Source organism: Coregonus lavaretus (genome assembly GCF_964263955.1).
Source record: "Coregonus lavaretus genome assembly, chromosome: 15".
NCBI lineage: Eukaryota > Metazoa > Chordata > Actinopteri > Salmoniformes > Salmonidae > Coregonus > Coregonus lavaretus.
The window spans coordinates 29,422,532-29,446,607 of NC_140002.1; the positions used below are offsets into that span (position 1 = coordinate 29,422,532).

A 24,076-nucleotide genomic window follows, 5' to 3' on the forward strand; every position below is an offset into this window, starting at 1 on the left:
TGGGCCTGGGAGGGCATAGGCCCACTCACTTGGGAGCCAGGCCCACCCATTGCTGCACCCCTGCCCAGTTATGTGAAATCCATAGATTAGGGCCTAATTTATTTACTTAAATTGACTGATTTCCTTATATGAACCGTAAAATAATTGAAATTGTTGCATATTGCGTTTATATTTTTGTTAAGTATATAAAACTGATAATTTCTTCAAAAGTAGCAGAGGGCCCACTCTGGGAATGTGATGTGTTTGAAGAGTATATTCTTCCAAACAATATGTTTAAAAATAAGCTAAATCAAAAATATTCATAATAATATTTGTTAATGTTGACTAAATTGAGTTGAAAATGTGTATTCCAGAATATAGCCATACTCCTTATTTTAGAGCACACTAAGGAGTATAATAACACCAAGATGTCTGTACCGTGTACGGTTCACAGATCATAGGGTCTTACAGGAGGCATGCATAGGTCTATAAGGGACCTAAAATGGCCTCTTTCATTACGATTTTCTCAAAAGTGGTTTGTAATACAAATGTAAAAAGCATGTTAAACATCCTTCCTCCCAATCTGAGATACCAAAAATATGTTCGGGCCATGCTGGACTTGTCTAGGTACAAGAGATTTTCCTGACCATGTGACCTCACCAGGCTCAAGTTACTTACCCAGAGTCTTTCCTCTTCAGGTCACATGATCAGGAAAAACTCCTGGCCTTATTACCTCGTGTCTTAACCAGCAATTATTATATGTCGTACTTTCACATAATTGTGTGCATGATGTAGTATGATGAAACAATGAACTGTGATAGCAGATTCATAGCCATGGGAAAGGGATGAATGCTATGAAGTAACATTGAACTTTTTAATCTCTGAAGTATTTTTCAGTATTAATTTTTTCCTATGCCATGATGTGGGTGGTGGAGTTTGTGGTTACTTGTCCCATCTTCAGGTTTGCCCAGACAGGGTATGTGGTGAGAGGAGGAGGTGGTGGAGGGAGGGAAGGAGAGTGGGGGAATGGGTCTGAAGAGGAGGTGGGTGGAGGAGAGAGGGTCGTGATGGTCCGAAGGGATTTGTGAACTGTTGGGATGATGCTATTGATAAAGAGTTTGCAGACTACGTCCCGTACGGCCTCGTCCTGCACCTACTGGGGTTCTTCGTCCCATTCACCATTATCGCATGGTGCTACTCCCAGGTAGTCAGGACCATCTTTAGGACCCTGCATTCCCCATCCAGTTCCCAGGTGGGGGAAGACGAGGAGGGAGGTGATGGGCGGTCAGAGGGGCGCAGGGAGAGGACGTCCATCTCCATCTCCAGCTCACAGCACTCCTATTACATTTGCAGGCGCCGCAAGTCCATCAAAACCATTGTCACCATCACTCTCCTGTTCGCACTCTGCTTCCTCCCCTTCCACGTTACCCGGACACTATACCTGCTCCTCAGGAGGGGTCAAATGGGGGGCTGCAACGCCATGAAGACAATCTCAATCTGCTACAAGATCACTAGGCCAATGGCCTCCTGCAATGCCTGGCTGAACGCTCTCCTGTACTTCCTCACTGGAGACAAGAGTGGCCCCTGCTGTGACACGGCCAGTCAGCATGACCACCACCGCAACCCCTCTCTCTGGCCACTGAGGATCCTGAGGAGAGACAGAGTGGGAGAGAAGGAGGAGGTGAAGGGAGAAAAGAAGACTGAAAGGGAGAAGAAGAGGGCGATTCGTTGGAACAAATACGGCATCGTTTACGTGTAAATTTGTGTGTGTTTGTGTATTTTTTGTATGGACCTTTCTATTTGGGGCACTTAGTTGTTTTTCACTTTATTTCATTTGGACTTGTTAAATGTGTTACTTTCTCAGTCAGCATGTTGACATTAAATGCAGTTGAAGTGTAATCACAGTCGTGGACAGTGTGGTCTATTTCTTGTTTGTGTTTAACTTTATTTGTGTGATCACCGGCCAACGAAGACTGGATGTTAGGGGGAGTGTCCTGTGATAATTAGCCAATCCATAAGGAGGGTAGAAGGTTAATGACCCTCCCTTTCATCTGGTCTACATACAGTACTGTATGTCCTCTGAAACTGCACATTGCTTAATCTGACACATCTTTAAACTCTGTATTCATTCACAGAACATCTCCCTCGCTCTCAATCACTCACACATTATTGGGAAGGCACACACACATACGCACACAGCCACACACACACAGCCTCCATTCATACTCCCAGTCATGACCCTCCCTCCACCCCCCTCTCCAGGCCATGACAGCTGGTGTAGAAAGGTGATGTCATAACACAGGCTGGGACAGTAAGCAGCTCTGCCCCTTATCAGCAGCCAGTGACCCACAAAGCCTGGACCACAAATGTTATTGCTGACTGCTGTCCCCTCCCCTCCCTCTGTTAATGGAAAAGCGTGAGTGTGAAAAAGCTGGAGGCATAGGAGCAGTAGCAGCATCCAGAACAAATAGCTCAGTCAGAACAGTCTAAGAATGTTGAGGACAATCCAAGAGGAAACCATGGAGGAAGTTTAAATAGTCTAACTCAACAGAGTGATTGTTATAAAAGGACAACTGTGCGAAGTCACTCTTATGTACTATTGTAAACCAGTGCAGGGTTTCGAATTACAGCGGGCTAGGCACCCCATAACAAATCAGATATTGTATTTTGAGCTAAGCATAGGCCTACCACCAACCCCTATCCTTGACCCCAGCCTTATCTCTTTGATTGTCTGCTATCAAAATCTGTTTGGAAAAAGTGATGCAGCCCAAGCAGGCAGGCAGACAGACAACGTGCACATGCAGCACTCCAGCCTTCTCATGTTGCAATTAATCTCCTTCATGCAATATTCTATCTAGCCAAGGAGAGGCGCTGTTATCACAGATGACGAACTACCTCTATTTGGTGGAGGACTATGTTGTAAAATCTTTCAATTAGTTATATTTCGAGAAATAGTTCAAATGTTGGGAGATTTGGTCGATTGCGCAATTAACAACTTAACTGGAGGATGCACCACTTCAACGACCCAATGCCAAAGGTTATATTGTTGTTGAGGACAGTGCCGTTTTATTCTCTGACTGACTGGTTAGCTGCTAGCTAGCTAGCCAACAGTTGGAGTAGCTAGCTAATCTTAAAAAATCACGTCTCCAACTGGCCTGCTAACCTAACTTAATTTACGTTAAAATGTATTGTAAAGGATTATCTCGCTAGTTGAGTGTTTTTCTATGCGTTATTTGTTAAGCCTTTATGCAACCATAGGAACTGGGTTTCTGGGTATTTTATTAAGGTTAGCTAGTTAGCTACGAATAGTCAGTCGCATGCAGTAACTTGAGCCAAAAGTCTTACTTCATCTAACAAAAATGAGATAGAAGGAAGACACCAAGTACATTTCCCGCTGATTTAGCGGCTCTGAATTGGATCGAAAGCTTTGTGTGTGAGGCCTGCAGGTCGGGCTTTCACCGGGCTAGAGTAGGGCCGTACGCCGCCTGTGAGCACTCTTAGGCCAGCTGCTAGGCTGGAGGCCGGGGATTTCAAGAAATGGAACGAATGGAAGTGGACCAGTGCGCAGGCGCAACTACCGGGAGCGGAGGCGGGGCTCTTCGTAGATCGAACAGCGCCCCCATGATCACAAGTGTCAGGTCAGTGAAATTGATATTCTCTTTGAGTGAATGCAATTGTCTAAATGTAATTTATGTTTTTCATATGTCTGCCTTGGAATGACTGAGTATTTTATTGTATTGTTTGTTTCTCTCCGTGTAACAGTGATGGTATGACAGTGTTCAGTCCAACTAGTTCAGCCCGGTATCGGCGGAGCAGTGTCTCTGTAAACCCCAGCTGCCCTTATCGGGTGAGTGAGTGTGTGTGTGTGTGTGTGTGTGTGTGTGTGTGTGTGTGTGTGTGTGTGTGTATTCTGTCTCACTAAGTTGGTGTTGAAATGCCTTCAGTGTTTTCTGATTTGTCAATCTCCATGTATTTCTGTCTGTATCTGACTGCCTGTCTGTTATCATTCAGTATTCTGTCAGGCTGACAATAATACCTCCAGTCTTGTTTCCACAGGCCATCCCCCTGTCCCCTTTCTCATTGGGTGGTGAGAGACCAGACCACAAAAGGCAGGTGAGGACAAGGTTAGGGATATTCTGGGCCTCTTCCCTCCATTTGTGCCAAATGCCTGCCTCTGAGTAATGATGCTGGTTTGAGTGTTTGCTTATGTATTAGCCAGTGTGTTAGTACAGTTCTGTGTGAGGTTATCTTATGTGAGTGCTCACATTGGTGTTTCAGAGTGTGTGCAGCGTGCTGTAGTATGTGTGGTGTATGACCACTGACTGGAAGTTTGTATTTTTGTTCCAGGAAGAGAATATGGAGATGACACTCAGGGGTAGTCTTCAGAGACTAAGGTAAGGTAGTGAAACGCTGTACAAATGCACATGCATACACACACACACACACACACTACTAAGTGTGTTCTCTCTCTCTCTTGCTGTAGTGCTTCCAACCTGGTCCCTCCTCCTGTCAGTCACTGGCATGACCATTCATCAGGGGTGAGTACTCCCACTGTGTTCTGCACGTGACTGTAGTGCTTTGTCATACCAAAGCATGGAGAGAGGATTAATGGATGGATGATGAATAAATAGATGGATAAAGAGGCATCTCACATTTATTTATTTATTTTGGTCCGCTGTCTTTCACAGGGATTTAATTCACAGGACAGTGGTGTCACACCCAATTCGTCCCCTAGTCCAACTCAAAGGTGGTTTAGGGGGTGAGTTGAGTTCCACGCCGTATGGCAAACTAAATTGAGTGCAGATTCATTGCTACACTGACACTGTGTCCACACCAACTTAACACAAAATGTGTCCCCTACCAGGCCTACAGTCAGTTCTACTGTGAGATGGCCTGCCCTGACTCCACTGAAAAGGAAAGGTAAGAACGGTGCTTCAAGAATAGTGCTTACTTTGATCTTGGTGTGTGTGTCTCCTCTCCTTCATCCTGTTGTTCTGTCATGTAGGTGGAGTGGAGTCTGATGGCCCGCCCAAGAAGCTGTTTGTTGCCGGGGTAACAGATCCTGCTCACCGGACTAGTTACACAGTCAGGTGAGAACTAGAAACACACACACACTCTTGCAAATATGGTGCTAGCTGCACCTCTGTTAACCTCTCTTTCTATTTTTCCTTCTTTCCCCCTCCCCCAGTGTGTCCCAGGCATCTGCAGACTCTCCTACAGGTGGTGTGTCTGTGTGTGATGGTAGTCCCCTGTCCCTGTCTCCTCCCCCCTCTTACCACCCCAACATCTAGACAACCCAACACCAGGAGCCTATCACAGACCAGGACTACAATCAGTCAGCCTGTCAGGGCCCTGGATCCCTCAACACTCCTACCAAATCTTCAAAGCCCCACCCACCTAGTCCACCTATCAGAGCCTGCGAATCAACTCAGTAAGCCTATCAGATCCCTAGTTTCTACGCAATCGGGCTATCAGGGATCACTCCTCTCTCTCAAACCATCAGAGCCTTGGAGAAACATATTCCTTGGCTCCTGAAGTAATCAGATCTTGATTTGTAATCAAGATAATATCTAGATGTTATACAAAGACTGGCACCCGTGCTTTGTTAATCAGAAGGTTGCAGGAAATGCCCTGCTAAAGGAAGTTGGTGATCAGGTGACCAGCGCATTGTAAGGTAGTGTCAGGGTGAAGAGATTGTGATGACAATGTGAAAGCACTTAGAAAATCGTTTGACTAACTTCTGGACTCACTTTTCGCTGTAGTTGACATGTGGGTTGTGTTGTGATAACCAATATCAACTATGGTTGTCATTTTCCTTGTTGGGATTTTGTTTATCTCATATCTAGAGGTGTTACTGGTACTGTAAAACAGAACAAGTTCTTCCAATAGTCAAGAAAAGGCCTTGTCCGAAGTTGTGTTCAGAGGTAACGTTATATCCCACTGAACGGGACCCAATAGTTCAGTATTCTTTGATAGTCCAGAAGTTAGAACTCAAACATGAAACATTAAGTCACCAGGGCATCACAGTGGACTGCCGAGCCGGTGGTGGCTTTGAGCTTGTCGATATGTGAATACGCGGCTATGAGCAGGGCTGCCTTTATGGCCCCCTCACTTTCTCTGGCTGTGGGGGTTTGTACTGTAAATATAGATTCCCCAAGCAAAGCTCTGCCCAGAGGACCCTCACAATCCTGGTCCTTAACAGCCCAATCCTAATGATAGTTCTGCATGAATACTAGTAACTAAAATGTTTAGCACAAATCTGTCATTGACATGACAGGGCAATTCCACAGTATCAGAGTGACACAAACCACATTTCCATCCACAGTTTTTATGCTAGTAAAGTCATATCGTATAAAAAAAATTACAACAGCTGTGATGGTAGCAGGAAGTTTCAGTACAATTTTAGAAATGCCGACAGATAATTTGTTCGTTCGATATGGTGGGATCTTTTTGTGCCTGTAAAATTAATTATGCGAGAAATGGCTTTATGCGCTACTATTGATATAATTACCATCATATCGAAGTAAACTTGGAGTCACGCGATGACGTGTGGTCCTCCCACTAGGACTCAGGGAAACCATGCAGTTTATTAGGCTACAGATGAAATCAGTTATGATGAACTTCACAGGGTGGTGAAAGTGCATGGTATGAGCTTGATGCTACTTTCCAATAAATGTCGAGGGTCTTATTCTGGTGACATGATGATCGATGCTTGACTGCCGTTTTGACAAATACAAATATTCTCGCACTTATCCATAATAATCTCATCATGTAGACTAGCCTACCCACACTGTATCTGCGAGCTGTTGGCTAGAGCGCACATGCCAAGACCAGAGTAGGCAAATTTGCTATTTAACAGTTTGTGACAAAACTATCGCTAGAGTTGAAAATGCGATGGAAACACATTGAACATTAGTTTGGTGGAAACACCACTGGTGGGGAAATTCACATATTTTCTTAATGCGTATTTTAGAATATTCACATGATAATCTGTCGCCAATTGGATGGAAACCTAGCTACACTCAGATTTTTCCATTTAAAATGTATGTCAAACAAAAACCAATGATTGCAAAGTTAAACACCATACAACTCTGCAGAAGGACTACTTTGAACAATTTACAAAAACACATTTACTTGACGAAGGAATCACCTTGACAGGTGTGTGTGTGTGTTCTTTAGTTAGATAGAAAGGACCAGGACTGGGGATCTCAGTCCTCTGGGTAGAGCGTGATATTTTCCACTGAAAATTCTACAAAAACACATTTACTTGACGAAGGAATCACCTCGACAGGTGTGTGTTCTTTAGTTAGATAGAAAGGACCAGGACTGGGGATCTCAGTCCTCTGGGTAGAGCGTGATATTACCCTTTCTCTACATGGTTACTTTAACAGAGGTAGTCTGTGGGGTGTTAACATACATTTTTCCCATGGATTACATTACTGACCGGTCTTATTCAAATTCTGTAATGTGGTATGGTTATACATGCTCAGTACCCTGGTAGATAGTGAGATTTCATAAGTGACATCAAGGGCATATCATGCTGTTTGGGTTGATGTAATTTATGGGAAAGCTATGTGGTTTTTAACCCCATGACTGTGTGACCTCCAAACCTGTTGACTTGTGAAATATGTTGTCTATATAAGCTGCTTAGAGAAGTGTCTTATACGAAAAGAGAATGTTATCGACAGTAACTGTGTAATACTCTTCATTCAAATGCCCTTTCCAGAGCTAAGTTTTACAGCAATGGACAGAAAATGTCTCCTTTTTGAAGACCTTCTACTTCCAATTTTCACGATTTTGCACAGTATTATTTTCACATTATTAATCAATATTGCTGTTACACGAATGGGATCATATCCTGATTTTAAGACATGCTGTTGCTTTGTAGATTTGCTTCGTTTGCTCGTTTCTCATCAGGTTACTGTCTCTGTCCTGTCTCAGAAGTGCTTAGGTCAGCAAGGGTTGAGGGTCATCTGCTGATCTTAACCACTGATTTTAGATGAAGGAACTTTGTTTTTCCTTAGTGACAATCAGTGAATTTGGAGGGAAATAAAAACTCCAGTTTGAGTTCTATTCATGTTCACAAGACTGTAGTTATATTTTGACAGCATACATCGTTTAGATGGACAACCAGCATCACAGCTCCATTTCTCTCCAAGGTGTATGATTGAGATCCTAGTGTAGATGATCAATCAACTCACATTGCCAAACCCAAATTATTACCTTTTCATACACATTGTACAGACAGACTATAGCTTTTAGACACATATGTATTTGATACTCTTTCCTAAGTATGGGGAGATATCCTGTAAATGCATACCGAGTCAAATGACATGAACATCCATAGAAGATGCTGATCTCTGTCTGATATCATAACTAACTCCAATTTAATCTGCGGTTAACCTACAAGTAAAACTTGCCATCAAATGGCACTAACATTCAGTGGTAGTTTCACCAATCCCATCCTTGTTGCAGAGGATGAACTAGGGGGAAATAAATACATTTAAGACTTGGAAGTGATCTGAAGCCAAATATAAAATATTTTAATAATCTGTCGATGTTCATTGCAGTTGACCCACAGAGTTTGCATGCCTTATCAGTAGTGTTTCCCAGTGTCTTGTCGTACAAGACCACTGCCTGTAGGAGATCGGTCCAGGCCTGGGTCTGACCTAGGTGACATATTTAGGGGATAATCTAGGAGACAAACAGAGGCCACGTCTGGCCGTCTCAATTGCAATACTTCAACCAGGAAGACCATCTGGTTGGTGCGAGGTCAGTTAAACACACTTAATTTGTATAGTCATTTACAGATTATTTTATTGTTTCCTTGTCATTATTCAAAATATCACATTTTTAAGAATGTGAACAACCACAATCTTAAAAATGATTGTTTTACATATACGAAATGTCAGTGTTAGAGGGCTCCTTTTTTTCCTGTTTTTTTTTTTAAACTGACAATATAATAAATCAAAGAGGAGAGAGAGAGAGAGGAAATAAAGACATGTTATTGTGAGAAAGGGAATTAAAGCACATTGCCAGAACATTCAGACAAGTATTTTCAAACTGTAAATAGCTTAGACAAGTCTCTACATATTTTTATGGAACTGTAAGAGAGAGTGAGAATAATGTACACCTTTTAAATATAAATATATTGTATTATATATATATATATATATATATATATATATGAATAAAAATCATGAAAACAAAATTCACTGTCTTATATCAGAAAACCTGTGGACTTTCCTTTGTCTCCATAGATAATTTCATATGGTCACCTGTACATTTCTGCAATCTTTTTTATAACGGCCACTAGATGGCAGTCTGAACCGCTACCCTCTATCACATTCTACAAGCCCAGTGAAACAGACACAAAAGAGATTAACATTTGTCTAAACACAACCATTGTGTGAACAAATGAAATACCGGTAATAGTTGGATAGCCGGTATCTTGCATTTATAAATATCAACCAGTGGTACACAACATGTACACTCACTCTACGTTACATGATGGACATCTGCACTGAAACACCATTTCTCTCTGGAGATCATGAACAGCATATGTTCAGCTGCAATACAGTACTTGGAAAATTAGCAGAGCAAATAAATTATAATGTTACAATAAAAAAAGCTATACATCACACACAAACTAGGATTGTGAGAAACAGCCAAATAGAAGCGTTCCTCAGTAGAAATGCCCCAGACTGAATACAGAAGTACTTGATGGGGAGAGGGGTCTGTTCATAAAAATACACAAATCTATCTGCTTAAATGTGTCCAAAAAAGCTCTGTAACAAAGATACTAACTGTAGTCTGCTCTCTGGTGATATAGGGACCCAGTGTTTCCAACCCAAGGGTACAGTGTGGTTAGAGGTCAGCGAGACAAGAGGGGCAGGTCACTGGAGTTCATGATTAGGCTGGAGTCCAGGTTGAGGCTTTCTGGGAAAACAAGATGAGCCACACAGATTTAAAACTGATGAAGACTCTCTATTCAGCTAAATACCTTGGACTTTGGCATAATGCCACAATGTGAACCATGTTGATTGAGAGCCAGTTATGGAGCGGATATTATCATTCACCTTGATCAAAGTTGAGCTTCTTGGTGTTGGAACTATCTCCCAGTCCCTCAATGTCCACCAGGTCGCTGTTCACATCAGAGTCATTCAGAGCACTGAGCGTCACATCTACACACACAGACAGGGAAACATGTCACATGTTAGTAAACTTGCACATACATTCAAATCAGCCAATGTTTGGGGTAAATGCATCAGAAGTATTGATTTGAAAAGGGTTAGCATATTTCAAAAGAAATGTCTTGGTCTTTTGACTATGGATTCAAATGGAATCTACTAAATTCAGTATACAAGCCATATTCATCACACAATCCCTTCCCCTTGACGTAAAGGCCTGTATCATTCCACTCACCTGCTGTTTTCTGTTTCTTGATGGCAGGGGGCATAGAGGAGGGGCTCTGCAGCCCTGTTGTCACGACAACCTGTGAGGTGGGCACTGCGATGACAGTGGGGGCCACGGGTGCTGGTGCGGCTGCCATGATGACTGTGGTCTTCTTGGTGATCTTTTTGGGGGAGTCGGAGGAGAGGGGCACCCTGCTGTCCTCATACAGTTTCCTCTTCACTGTCGTCTTTATCTGGGCTCTGCATAAAACAGAGGAGGCAATAGATTGGTTATGTGATTTTCATACAGGTTTACAACACAGGATGTATAATGGTAAACAAGATAATTTGCCAACAAGAGTTGTCTGGAATTGACGTCAACCCCACCAGATGTCTTCTTTAGAAAAAAGGCAGTAAAGATAAAAGATAAATGGATGAAAGAGCAGTGAAAGATGGTAAGAGTGGGTGCAGTATGATGCGATAGAGGGAGAAAGAAAGAGACTGAAAGTGTGGCAGGATAGAATAAACATGGATGGCAAGAAAGAGGGGACAGAAGAGTCCTTACACAGTGCGCTCCTTAATCACAGAGCTGATACTGTTCAGATCATCACCGAAGCGCCGCACAGCTGACCGCAGCATCTCGACCTCCGTCTCGGTCCATTTGGCTCTGGGGAGAGGGACATAGCAATGGGAAGAGCGGGAGAAGAAAGGAGAAGAGTCAGTAGGCAAGTTTCCATTGACCCAGGTTTATTAGACAAAAGCAATGTCACAAATTGTGTTATTGCGACGTGTAATGGAAACGGCAGATACAGGAGACATTTTCTAAAGATCCACAACATTTTATCCAATCGACAGGGGTGGACTTTTCCTTTGTCGAACGTTCTTAATTGCGACAAATTACAATGGAAACTGTTTTTCAAATAAATGATGATTGCCAAATAATTTTGAGGGTAGGCGGGGCACGTGATGTCGTCACGTAACTATAAAGCTCCACATTTAATTCTAAACGCCTACTACTTGCAAAATCAATTTTCCAAATATAAAAAAATATGTTTCTTTGTAGGACAAGGATTGTCCTGACTTTCAAGAATGCCTGAATTGCTTCGCATTCTATAAATGCTGGCATTCATGGGCTCCTGAAACATACAGTGCATTCGGAAAGTATTCAGACCCCTTGACTTTTTCCACATTTGTTACGTTACAGCCTTATTCTAAAATTGATTAAATCGTTTTTTCCCCTAATCAATCTACACACAATACCCCATTATGACAAAGCAAAAAAAATATTTTGACATTTTTGCTAATTTATAAAAAATAAAAAAACTGAAATATCACATTTCCATAATTATTCAGACCCTTTACTCAGTACTTTGTTGAAGCATAGCCTTGAGTCTTCTTGGGTATGATGCTACAAGCTTGGCACACCTTTATTTGGGGAGTTTCTCCCATTCTTCTCTGCAGATCCTCTCAAGCTCTGTCAGATTGGATGGGGAGCGTCTCTGCACAGCTATTGTCAGGTCTCTCCAGAGATGTTCGATTGGGTTCGGGCTCTGGCTGGGCCATTCAAGGACATTCAGAGACTTGTCCCGAAGCCACTCCTGCATTACCATAAAGGCCTGATTGATGGAGTGCCGCAGAGATGGTTGTCCTTCTGGAAGGTTCTCTCATCTCCACAGAGGAACTCGTGAGCTCTGTCAGAGTGACCATCGGGTTCTTGGTCACCTCCCTGACCAAGGCCCTTCACCCCCGATTGCTCAGTTTGGCCGAGCGGCCAGCTCTAGGAAGAGTCTTAGTGGGCCACTGTGTTCTTGGGGACCTTCAATGCTGCAGAAATGTTTTGGTACCCTTTCCCCGATCTGTGCCTCGACACAATCCTGTCTCGGAGCTCTACGGACAATTCCTTCGACCTTGTGGCTTGGTTTTTGCTCTGACATGCACTGCCAACTATGGGACCTTATATAAACAGGTGTGTTCCTTTCCAAATCATGTCCAATCAATTGAATTTACCACAGGTGGACTCCAATCAAGTTGTAGAAACATCATGGATGATCAATGGAAACAGGATGCACCTGATCTCAATTTCGAGTCTCATAGCAAAGGGTCTGAATACTTATGTAAATAAGGTATCTGTTTTTTATTTTTCATAAATATGCAAACATTTCTAAAAACCTGTTTTCGCTTTGTCATTATGTGGAAGTGTGTAGATTGTTGAGGGGGAAAAAAATATTTAATCAATTTTAGAATAAGACTGTAACGTAACAAAATGTGGAAAAATTCAAGGGGTCTGAATACTTTCCGAATGCACTGTAGGTGCACTCTTGAGCGTGCCGTCTTTAGCCAACTCTCTTGCTATCGCGCTCAGAATGACCTTCTTGATCCAAACCAGTCAGGTTTCAAGACTGGTCATTCAACTGAGACTGCTCTTCTCTGTGTCACGGAGGCTCTCCGCACTGCTAAAGCTAACTCTCTCTCCTCTGCTCTCATCTTTCTAGACCTATCTGCTGCCTTTGATACTGTGAACCATCAGATCCTCCTCTCCACCCTCTCCGAGTTGGGCATCTCCAGCGCGGCTCACTCTTGGATTGCGTCCTACCTCACAGGTCGCTCCTACCAGGTGGCGTGGCGAGAATCTGTCTCCGCACCACGTGCTCTCACCACTGGTGTCCCCCAGGGCTCAGTTCTAGGCCCTCTCCTATTCTCTCTATACACCAAGTCACTTGGCTCTGTCATATCCTCACATGGTCTCTCCTATCATTGCTACGCAGACGACACACAATTAATCTTCTCCTTTCCCCCTTCTGATAACCAGGTGGCGAATCGCATCTCTGCATGTCTGGCAGACATATCAAGGACTGCCCGCTCCATGATCTCGCCATCACGGTTGACAACTCTGTTGTGTCCTCCTCCCAGAGTGCAAAGAACCTTGGCGTGACCCTGGACAACACCCTGTCGTTCTCCGCTAACATCAAAGCGATGACCCGATCCTGTAGGTTCATGCTCTACAACAATCGCAGAGTACGACCCTACCTTACACAGGAAGCGGCACAGGTCCTAATCCAGGCACTTGTCATCTCCCGTCTGGATTACTGCAACTCGCTGTTGGCTGGGCTCCCTGCCTGTGCCATTAAACCCCTACAACTCATCCAGAACGCTGCAGCCCATCTGGCGTTCAACCTTCCCAAGTTCTCTCACATCACCCCACCCCTCCGCACACTCCACTGGCTTCCAGTTGAAGCCCGCATCTGCTACAAGACCATGGTGCTTGCCTACGGAGCTGTGAGGGGAACAGCACCTCTGTACCTTCAGGCTCTGATCAGTCCCTACACCCAAACGAGGGCATTACGTTCATCCACCTCTGGCCTGCTGGCCCCCTTACCTCTGCGGAAGCACAGTTCCCGCTCACTGCTATGGCACCCCAATAGTGGAACAAGCTCCCTCACAACGCCAGGACAGCGGAGTCACTCACCACCTTCCGGAGACACTTGAAACCCCACCTCTTTAAGGAATACCTGGGATAGGATAAAAGTAATCCTTCTACCCCCCCCCCCCCCCAAAAAAAAAATATATATATATATATTGTAAAGTGGTTGTCCCACTGGCTATCATAAGGTGAATGCACCAATTTGTAAGTCGCTCTGGATAAGAGCGTCTGCTAAATGACGAAAATGTAAATGTAAATGTAGGTGGGAGCAGAGCCATGTATTTAGAGAGTTGGGACAATGCGGTTTCTGCATTGATGCATTTACATGAAACCTCAACATTCTATAGCAGCCATCTTAGCTCTCATTACCATTACATGGGGAATACAGTGGGGGAAAAAGTATTTAGTCAGCCACCCACTTAAAAAGATGAAAGAGGCCTGTAATTTTCATCATACGTACACGTCAACTATGACAGACAAATTGAGAAAAAAAATCCAGAAAATCACATTGTAGGATTTTTAATGAATTTATTTGCAAATTATGGTGGAAAATATGTATTTGGTCACCTACAAACAAGCAAGATTTCTGGCTCTCACAGACCTGTAACTTCTTCTTTAAGAGGCTCCTCTGTCCTCCACTCGTTACCTGTATTAATGGCACCTGTTTGAACTTGTTATCAGTATAAAAGACACCTGTCCACAACCTCAAACAGTCACACTCCAAACTCCACTATGGCCAAGACCAAAGAGCTGTCAAATGACACCAGAAACAAAATTGTAGACCTGCACCAGGCTGGGAAGACTGAATCTGCAATAGGTAAGCGGCTTGGTTTGAAGAAATCAACTGTGGGAGCAATTATTAGGAAATGGAAGACATACAAGACCACTGATAATCTCCCTCGATCTGGGGCTCCACGCAAGATCTCACCCCGTGGGGTCAAAATGATCACAAGAACGGTGAGCAAAAATCCCAGAACCACACGGGGAGACCTAGTGAATGACCTGCAGAGAGCTGGGACCAAAGTAACAAAGCCTACCATCAGTAACACACTACGCCGCCAGGGACTCAAATCCTGCAGTGCCAGACGTGTCCCCCTGCTTAAGCCAGTACATGTCCAGGCCCGTCGGAAGTTTGCTAGAGTGCATTTGGATGATCCAGAAGAGGATTGGGAGAATGTCATATGGTCAGATGAAACCAAAATAGAACTTTTTGGTAAAAACTCAACTCGTCGTGTTTGGAGGACAAAGAATGTTGAGTTGCATCCAAAGAACACCATACCTACTGTGAAGCATGGGGGTGGAAACATCATGCTTTGGGGCTGTTTTTCTGCAAAGGGACCAGGACGACTGATCCGTGTAAAGGAAAGAATGAATGGGGCCATGTATCGTGAGATTTTGAGTGAAAACCTCCTTCCATCAGCAAGGGCATTGAAGATGAAACGTGGATGGGTCTTTCAGCATGACAATGATCCCAAACACACCGCCCGGGCAACGAAGGAGTGGCTTCGTAAGAAGCATTTCAAGGTCCTGGAGTGGCCTAGCCAGTCTCCAGATCTCAACCCCATAGAAAATCTTTGGAGGGAGTTGAAAGTCTGTGTTGCCCAGCGACAGCCCCAAAACATCACTGCTCTAGAGGAGATCTGCATGGAGGAATGGGCCAAAATACCAGCAACAGTGTGTGAAAACCTTGTGAAGACTTACAGAAAACGTTTGACCTGTGTCATTGCCAACAAAGGGTATATAACAAAGTATTGAGAAACTTTTGTTATTGACCAAATACTTATTTTCCACCATAATTTGCAAATAAATTCATTAAAAATCCTACAATGTGATTTTCTAGATTTTTTTTCTCATTTTGTCTGTCATAGTTGACGTGTACCTATGATGAAAATTACAGGCCTCTCATCTTTTTAAGTGGGAGAACTTGCACAATTAGTGGCTGACTAAATACTTTTTCCCCCCACTGTATTTAAAAATACAATCAAACTGAATGTCTAGAATGAGCATTATGATGCATTTACATGACACTACAACATTTGGCAGCCATGTTAGCTCTCCATTAATGGGGAACATTTAAACAATGGTATGTAATTGAATGTCTGGAATTGTCTAGCTAGCTACATGTCTTAACAAAAGACTCCACTATGCAAGTAACCATTTCAATAGAATGTTCATGATGTCAATGCGACAACTGTTGATAGACATAGCTGGTAAATTCGCTCTGGCTATCTACTCCGATTTCAGAGCACTCTCGTCTGAGTGTGCCAGAGTGCAGAATAACTGATGAATTTACGAACGCTCAACACCCGTTGAATATGGCCGGTGTCAGTAAACGTTCGCAAAAAAGCGTAATTAAATTGTTTCCAGTAGCACAGTTGCAGTCACCAACGCTCTGGATAACATAAAAACAGCCTAACCAGCTCTGCTAGGGCGAGTAAAATGGTCAGTGAGCTGTTCTCTCATTTGTGTCTGGAAGTAGCTAGCCAACGTTAGCTTGGGTGCTTGACTGCTGTTGTTAGGACATAACGCTCGGATCAACCCTACTCCTCGACCAGAGCGTCAAGTGACCGCTCCGAGAGCAAAACGCACTGAATTTACAAACGGACAATCTGACAGCGCTCTGAGTTTACGGGCTGGGCTATAGCTTAAGAGGGTGTGAACGATGCTGAATGGGTGTAGACAAAGAAGAGCTCTCCAGTGGGTGTACCAAAACATTCAAAGGCCATTTTCTCAAAAGTGAGGTTACAAGTTTATAAACTTTAAAGGATAATTACTTTCCCATTGTTCCTCAACGGTAGTGTATGATATACCATTTTCTAGCTCTGAGTCTCTACTTTTATCCAATGTAAAAAACACAATTTCAAATTTTGCTACATAAGACCGAATCGAGCCGGTCGGTCACATTTATCTCGTCTGCTAGGCTCATGTTGCTGGGCAGTTTGCGGCTGGGTTTCCCTTTGTAATATGTCATAATTTGTGAGCCCTGCCATATCTGTCGAGCGTCAGAGCCGGCGTAGTAGGATTCGATCTTAGTCCTGTATTGACGCTTTGCCTGTTTGATAGCTCGTTGGAGGCCGTAGTCCGCATTAGTGTCCCCCTCCTTGAAAGAGGAAGCTCTAGCCTTTAGCTCAGTGCGGATGTTGCCTGTATTCCATGGCTTCTGGATGGGGTATCTACGTACGGTCACTGTGGGGATGATGTCGTCGATGCACTTATTAATGAAGCAAGTGACTGATGTGGTAAACTCCTCAATGTTATCGGATAAATCCCGGAACATATTCCAGTCTGTGCTTGAGAAACTGTCCTGTAACTTAGCATAAGCTTACTCTCTAAATATATGTATCTGGGTGGGAGGGCATACAGGCTGTTGCCAATGTGTATTTATGCGCAATTTGCCTAAATTGGTAATGGAAATACTTGAACCACTTTATTTTTATTCGACACTGTAGGTTTTTGCAAAAAAGTTACTTTTTTTGGTGTGACGTCATTACGTCCAGCTGTTTTTATTGAGACGAGACAGTTAAATGGAAACGCAACTGTCGCATCTATTTTCTATGCAATCTTTCTAAACTTTGACAAAAAAAAAAAAATTATAATAATCACTGGACACGTTAATGGAAACTACTGTTATTGCTGGGCAATTCCACAGTAACAGAGTGATGCTGAGATTTTTCACTTTAAAATGTATGTCAAACAAAAACAAATGATTGCAAAGTTAAACAAACCATACAAAGTTAAACAAACCATACAACTCTATGCACAACTACTACTTTTAAGAAAAATAAATGTAATTGAACAGTGCAGATGCAAAGTTTAGTAACAGAATGCCAGTTTGTGCTGTTTGTGCCGTCATTCTATTACCAAACTTTGCATATGCACTGTTCTTCAAGTAAATGTGTTTTTGTCAAATGTTCTGTGGAAATTGTTAAGTAGTCCTTGTGCATAGAGTTGTATGGTATGTTTAACTTTGCAATCAATGCTTTTTGTTTGACATACATTTTAAAGTGAAAAATCGGAGTCTCAGCACCACTCTGTTATCATGGAATAACTACACCTTAATCCCCATATTGTCTTGAGTGAGTGAGTGTACACACTCACCCTGCAGGGCTAGAGTCAGCTACTGGATGCAGCTGCATTGTAAGCTCACCCAGCTTGGTGAAGGCTGCTCCTGCTGCGGAGAAGATTTCTCCCACCTGTCACAGAAAGAGACATGGAAACGTTGTAATAGTATTGGATTAGTTTAGGGCCATATCATCTGACGCATTCACACCATGGTTACTAGTAAAATAGAGAAGCACTGTTTAAGATCTTAGACTGTTCTTACCTTAGTAGAGGCTGAAGTCATTTTGGGCTGCTGTCTCCACTTAGCCAGCTACTGTAGCTTGCTATCCCACGCAACAACGATAGCAAATAGCTTAGGGGAAGCTAACGTTAGCAGGGTAGTTACCATAGAAGGCGGAAAATTAAACGTTTCAACAATTAACACGCCAGACCAAGTCGCATAGACTAATGCGTTTACGAAGTGTAACTTTGTTGTTTGAAAACTACATTTTTCAATTTCGCAACAAAACGGTCAAATAAATTAATAAAGATTAGCTAACTAGCCTGGTGACTGTCGCGCGAGATTCGAGAAAGGGAGAAGGCGGGGCCTGACTGAGGACGAATTTTGATTGGCTTTGGTACCGCAATAGACGAACATTTACGGAAATTAACGAATGAATCGATTGTCATCTGATGGAGGCTAGGCGATGCTCGTCCTTTGAGAAAAGAAAAAGACTGTTTTAGATTAGTCTACCGAAATTGTTTATTTTGGTAGAAAAGATCAACTACAAGAATGCCATCCCTTTTATTCTGCGGTCCGAAAATGGCCGCTTGTGGAATAGTGATCAGCATATGGGGAGTCATCATGCTGGTAAGGATTAGCTAGCTGGCTAACGTTAGCTCCCACCCCAGCTTGTCAGTAAAGTATCTGCTAAAGCTAGCTAGCGTTAGTTTATAGGTCGTGTCAAGATTTTCCACCTTTCGATATTAGCTACTCAGCCTTATTCTTTTTGATAAGACACCTGTAGCTGATTGTGGGCTAAAGTAACTTGAGCTTTCCAGAAGCTGATAATTAGAGCCAAATAGGGCAACCTTTAGCCGCAAACTAGCTAGGAGCCTGGAGACCAGATGTTGAATTGCATTGGATTCAACGTCGGGCATACATGAGCGTTTCGATCAGGAAGGTTTCCTCTCACGACCTCTACAAACCAAAATGTTAAATAAAATAATATTTTAACTTACTTTACCGGTTGGTCCGTTTACAGGTAGGAATGTGTCACAATATATACACAGGAAAGTATAATCAGTGGTCGCATTAGCTTTCAGAAATCTGAATTTTCAAAACTCAGACCATCAAAAAGATCTGCTTCCTAAACCATTTAATCTACGTTTTATATTGACTGTGTTTTTGTTGCTTCAGTAGATTGATAAGGGGCGTGTAACTACAGTTTTTCTTGTAACTACAGTTTTTCTTAACACAAAATACATTAATGCAACACATTCAGCAGAAAATCGTTTATCAGATGACAACATAAGTGCAAACACAGATTATCCATTATATTGACAGATACTTATTGGCGCTCAAACAATGAAAATAAGTCTTAAAAAATGGAAGGCAGTCAGGAGGCAAGATCATGTGGGACCATTCTAGCCAATAATAGGGCAGATAAGTGTGATCACAGCCACAACTCCGATAGTGTTTTTTCTCACGGGTCCTACTTATATCAGTACACCCGTAACAACCTATGCATTGCGTAACTTATATATGAGCAAATAAGCCATTACATTTTTTGTTAACCAAATTCGACACTTATACAAATACCACCATACAAAAACGCCTCGCTTGGTGAGTGAAAAAACACTGGAGGAGAGTTTGGCCCAGTCATCCCTCTCGCTTTGCCTATTTATCTCGGTCATGTCTTCTTCTTCGATGAGGTTTCCCTTATATTTTGCTTGAAAAATTTAATAAAGAAATACCCTACCATCTAACACTACACTCACAAATTCAAAAATATTATTAATAATTAACACCACCCTACTCTGTCGTAGGCGGCCGCGACCGGGAGACCCATGGTGCGGCGCATAATTGGCCCTGCGTCGTCCAGGGTAGGGGAGGGAATGGCCGGCAAGGATGTAGCTCAGTTGGTAGAGCTGTGGGTTCAATTCCCACGGGTTGTGGGTTCAATTCCCACGGGGGGCCAGTATGAAAAATAAAATAATGTATGCACTCACTAACTGTAAGTCGCTCTGGATAAGAGCGTCTGCTAAATGACTAAAATGTAAAAAATGTATACTCCACTATTTTAATATATTCATTCCTACCTCATGCCCTCAACCTGAAATGATGGGACATCACCACTTAACACTCCCTGTAACTCTTCTTATGTCAAGTCTCGCACACCCAAATACCTCTGCAGCTGCCACCACAACCTCAATTTTCTTCGACTTACGTTCCATCCCTGCAGTACAATTAATAACCATTGCTATAAACGCTAAAAATCCAATCTTACTGAAACACATATCACTTGTTGGCCTATCCCTCTGTACTGGTACATATCTACTACTCTCACCACTCCCCCCCTGCCACATGCCCATAAGTTTGACACCTGTAACATCGTAATGTATTCGGCACATAAGCTCGTACAGGATAACTTGTATATAGTATGGAGAGAGACAATTTTTATGCACTAACTGTAAGTCGCTCTGGATAAGAGCATCTGCTAAATGACTAATATGTAAATATATGTAATATGTATATCCTAACTTCACTTTGTCAGGCAAAGACTCAACTTCAAAACTAAAAAGAACAGACAATGACTCTTCTGTTTCCCCACTCTCGCCACCCTGTTTGTGTCGCACCAAACGACAAGTATCACAAACACAGAGAATCTTCCCCTTCAGTTGGTCAACTTTTACATTTACTGCTACCCCAGTAATCACTCCTTCATGGTCATGTCTAGATGGCATCCAGCTTTTGTCAAATTTACTCAAGGTTTTTTTGGGGTGGTTTGCATTTTAGCTAACCCTAACCCCTTTCCTTAGCCTAATTCTTCTAACCAGCTGTGCAAATTCTCCTAAACATGCTACGAAAAGTAAATTCTGACAAAAGCTAGATCCCTTCTAGCCATGACCCTTCCTCTCTAGTGCAAACAAATATTTTTATAACTAACCCAATATAGACCAGAGCCTGTAGTTTCCAATGGGAGTAAATTAATCATAGTGGGCAGAACAAGCAAGGAGGTGTGCAGAGCCAAGCACGAGCTAGTGAGATCCTATTGGCTCGTTCCACAAAAGCCGCGGCCCTTGCAGAGCAAGGGAAACAACTACTTCAAGGTCTCAGAGCGAGTGACGTCACCGATTGAAACGCTACTAGTGCGCACCGCTAACTAGCTAGCCATTTCACACCGGTTACACTCACCCCCCTTTCGACCTCCTCCTTTTCCGCAGCAACCAGTGATCCGGGTCACGGCACCAATGTAACAGTGTTGCTTCCGTCCCTCTCCTCGCCCCTACCTGGGCTTGAACCAGGGACCCTCTGCACACATCGACAACAGTCACCCTCGAAGCACCGTTACCCGTCGCTCCACAAAAGCCGCGGCCCTTGCAGAGCAAGGGAAACAACTACTTCAAGGTCTCAGAGCGAGTGACGTCACCGATTGAAACGCTACTAGTGCGCACCGCTAACTAGCTAGCCATTTCACACCGGTTACATGTGCAATAACGCAATTTGCCCTTGCACTCCTAAACAACGCCATTTTTATAAACTTTGGCAAAGGGTAAAGTCTACAAAACACAGTCCACTCTGTTTGTTACAGATTCTAGTTTTGGAAACAGAAAACTGTATGGAGATCAAATGTTTCATCCATGAGCAAATGAGCAGAATGTCGGCTAAAATCCATCTCGCTCTATCTTCTCCCACTGCCGGCCACTGGGCTTCCTCTCATCACCATATTTGGTAGTGAGTGGAAACGCCAATTGGATGCTTCACATTTATACATCCTGTGAAATATCTGGCTCATTGTTCTATCTGTGGTGCAACGCTATTTGGCTAGCAGCCACACATAAATAAATTATCTTACAAGGTATTTTTTTGCCAAAAACGATACATGGCCATTATATATATTATGTTTATCATGGAAAGCCAAGGATAATTTAGAATAAGAAGCATTTTAGGTCTGCATTTACAAAATGCAGCAAGATATTTTTTCAGTGTTTTATCTTTACTTTTCTGTGTGAAAAACGCAGAATCCTGTGTTAACGCAACCCCTAATAATTACATCAACTTTTCAAAGCGCTGGTAGTGCGTACAGATTTCTATCACCTGAAGCATGTGCAGAACCATGTAAACAAGCATGCAGGCATCTCATTCATGTATTTTCATATTTTGTGCCATGCTTCAGGTAATAGAAATCTGAACCCACTACTATACTTTCCTGTAGATATGTTGTCTCTCATTCCTACCTGCAAAAGGATCAACCACACAGACAACCGGTAAAGTAAGTTAAAATATAATTTTATTAAACATTCTGGCTTGTAGAGGTCGTGAGAGGAAACTTTCCTGATCCAAATGCTAATTTATGCTTGATCTAGAATTCAATTAAATTCAACATCGGGTTAGCTAGCTAGTTACTGTAGCTGTCATTAAATGTCTGGTGTTGCTAGAACATCTCTTGACTAACTGTACCGGTATGCTAGATATAGCTAAAGTTAATATCTATAGGGTCAGGTCTGCTTATTTAATTGACTGGATATGAACCAGAAAAATGTAGGGAGTGGGATGTCTCGCTTTTTCTGTCTCTGGACTGAGCTTGTCATTCAACCCTGTATGCACACTCACAGGATGTCTCTACTGACTGGGCCCTAATTGGCCCTGTAATCCAAACACCTTTACTCTCTGACTACACTGAATGTGCATAATGCAATACATATGTATCCTCTTGTTGTATTGCAGGTGATGTTGGGGATCTTCTTCAGTGCAAAGTCTGCTGTACTGATTGAGGACGTGCCCTTCACAGAGGAGGACATCCGCAATGAGTAAGTGGTGTGAAGAAAGGGACCATTAGACCCTTACAATGAACTGAGTTTGTCTCTTCTAGTTTAGATTCCCTTTGAATTCACCCTTGGAAAACCATCCCATGTTGTCTCGCTTGGGTTGTTTTCCCCCAAACTCATCTGTTTCTTTCATCTCTCTCTGCCCCACAGTAAGAACCCCCCGGGGACCATCTATGGACTCTACAACCAGGTGGGCATCAACTGCTTCATCGCAGCAGCCATTTATGTTGCAGTGGGGGCGGTGTCACTCTGCCAGGTCCGACTCAACAAGCGCCAGGAGTACATGGTGACATAAGTTCCCCTGCAGCATCAGAAGATTACACACACACACACTCTATTTCAAGTTCTCAAGGCAAGCAACCTTATAAAAAGCTATTTATTAACTTCTGAGTAAAACATTCAACATAAGTTCTCTCTGTTATATGCTATTGACTGAAATGTATCATTCCTTGTATTTGCATACAACTATTTATTGAATTGACCAAAACTATAACCCAAAAATGCTGTCAATTGATAATGATAAATAAAATTGTAAATCTTGTTCCCCTCAAGGTCCAAACATTTCATTACATAGATCATGTGTGCTAGATAACTCACCACAAATTCCTAGGTGCAACAGACCACTACAAAGTTACAAAAATATGTAGAACTATCTCCTGTTTCAATAGAGCAATCTGAATTCACCACAAATTCATAATGGTCAATGTTTGTCAAATCAAGAGATATGTCAAAAATGGTTAAATATGTACATTTTGTGTACTGTGTCTTTTGTGTTTATTTATGTGCTGCTGTGAATTGTATGCTGTTGAGATATAGCTCTTAATTTGTTAGTCACTTATGTAGTAGTTCCTCAGAAGAGTATGGTGCACAAAATGTTTGAATTAAGTATATATTTATTTAATGTGTTTATTGTATTTTCCCCAGCCTTGCTGTTTTCCTGAGTGTAATGATGTGAAAGGATCTATATAAATGGTACTTGATGTGAAGGACCTCAGTCTCTTGTAGATGTTCCCTGCAATAAACTGGAAGTATAAAAAGGAAATTGCTTCCTTGACTATACATGTTTGACAAAAGGCCATAGCCAAGCCTCCCCGAAAAGCAAAACATGACAGTGGCAAGGATAAACATTGGAGTTTGATAAAAAATAATAATATGTTAATAGAAAAATAGTAATAGTGTATGACCAGAA

At 42.6% G+C, this 24,076-nt stretch overlaps 3 protein-coding genes and 1 pseudogene across 5 annotated transcripts; 3 read left to right on the forward strand and 1 right to left on the reverse strand.

The window, feature by feature from the left end:
* Window positions 1-97: 97 nt before the first annotated feature.
* On the forward strand, window positions 98-2,081 carry LOC311142522 (P2Y purinoceptor 2-like; annotated as a pseudogene). The gene has a single exon. The product of its transcript is annotated as a P2Y purinoceptor 2-like (transcript).
* A 5-nt stretch (window positions 2,082-2,086) lies between these two features.
* LOC311142526 (P2R1A-PPP2R2A-interacting phosphatase regulator 1-like) lies at window positions 2,087-8,052 on the forward strand. The gene is made up of 9 exons (XM_084178187.1): window positions 2,087-3,617; window positions 3,742-3,826; window positions 4,036-4,092; window positions 4,327-4,373; window positions 4,463-4,517; window positions 4,668-4,738; window positions 4,844-4,899; window positions 4,985-5,069; window positions 5,168-8,052. The coding sequence occupies exons 1-9, from the start codon at window positions 3,517-3,519 to the stop codon at window positions 5,268-5,270; spliced, it is 660 nt and encodes a 219-aa protein (XP_084034313.1). The 5' UTR covers window positions 2,087-3,516; the 3' UTR covers window positions 5,271-8,052.
* A 727-nt stretch (window positions 8,053-8,779) lies between these two features.
* Window positions 8,780-18,409, reverse strand: LOC311142527 (BPTF-associated chromatin complex component 1-like). Its single transcript, XM_084178188.1, has 6 exons — window positions 18,119-18,409; window positions 17,893-17,987; window positions 10,939-11,040; window positions 10,405-10,634; window positions 10,059-10,163; window positions 8,780-9,918 (listed from the first exon to the last, which is right to left on the reverse strand). The coding sequence occupies exons 1-6, from the start codon at window positions 18,137-18,139 to the stop codon at window positions 9,854-9,856; spliced, it is 618 nt and encodes a 205-aa protein (XP_084034314.1). The 5' UTR covers window positions 18,140-18,409; the 3' UTR covers window positions 8,780-9,853.
* Window positions 18,410-18,495: 86 nt separating this feature from the next.
* On the forward strand, window positions 18,496-23,929 carry LOC311142529 (ribonuclease kappa-B). Of its 2 annotated transcripts, XM_084178190.1 has the most exons (4): window positions 18,508-18,706; window positions 22,275-22,331; window positions 22,787-22,869; window positions 23,038-23,929. In XM_084178190.1, the coding sequence occupies exons 1-4, from the start codon at window positions 18,629-18,631 to the stop codon at window positions 23,180-23,182; spliced, it is 363 nt and encodes a 120-aa protein (XP_084034316.1). In that variant the 5' UTR covers window positions 18,508-18,628; the 3' UTR covers window positions 23,183-23,929. The 2 variants fall into 2 exon arrangements, with proteins under 2 accessions (XP_084034317.1, XP_084034316.1); XM_084178191.1 differs by lacking the exon at window positions 22,275-22,331 and having other exon boundaries at window positions 18,496-18,706.
* Window positions 23,930-24,076: the final 147 nt, after the last annotated feature.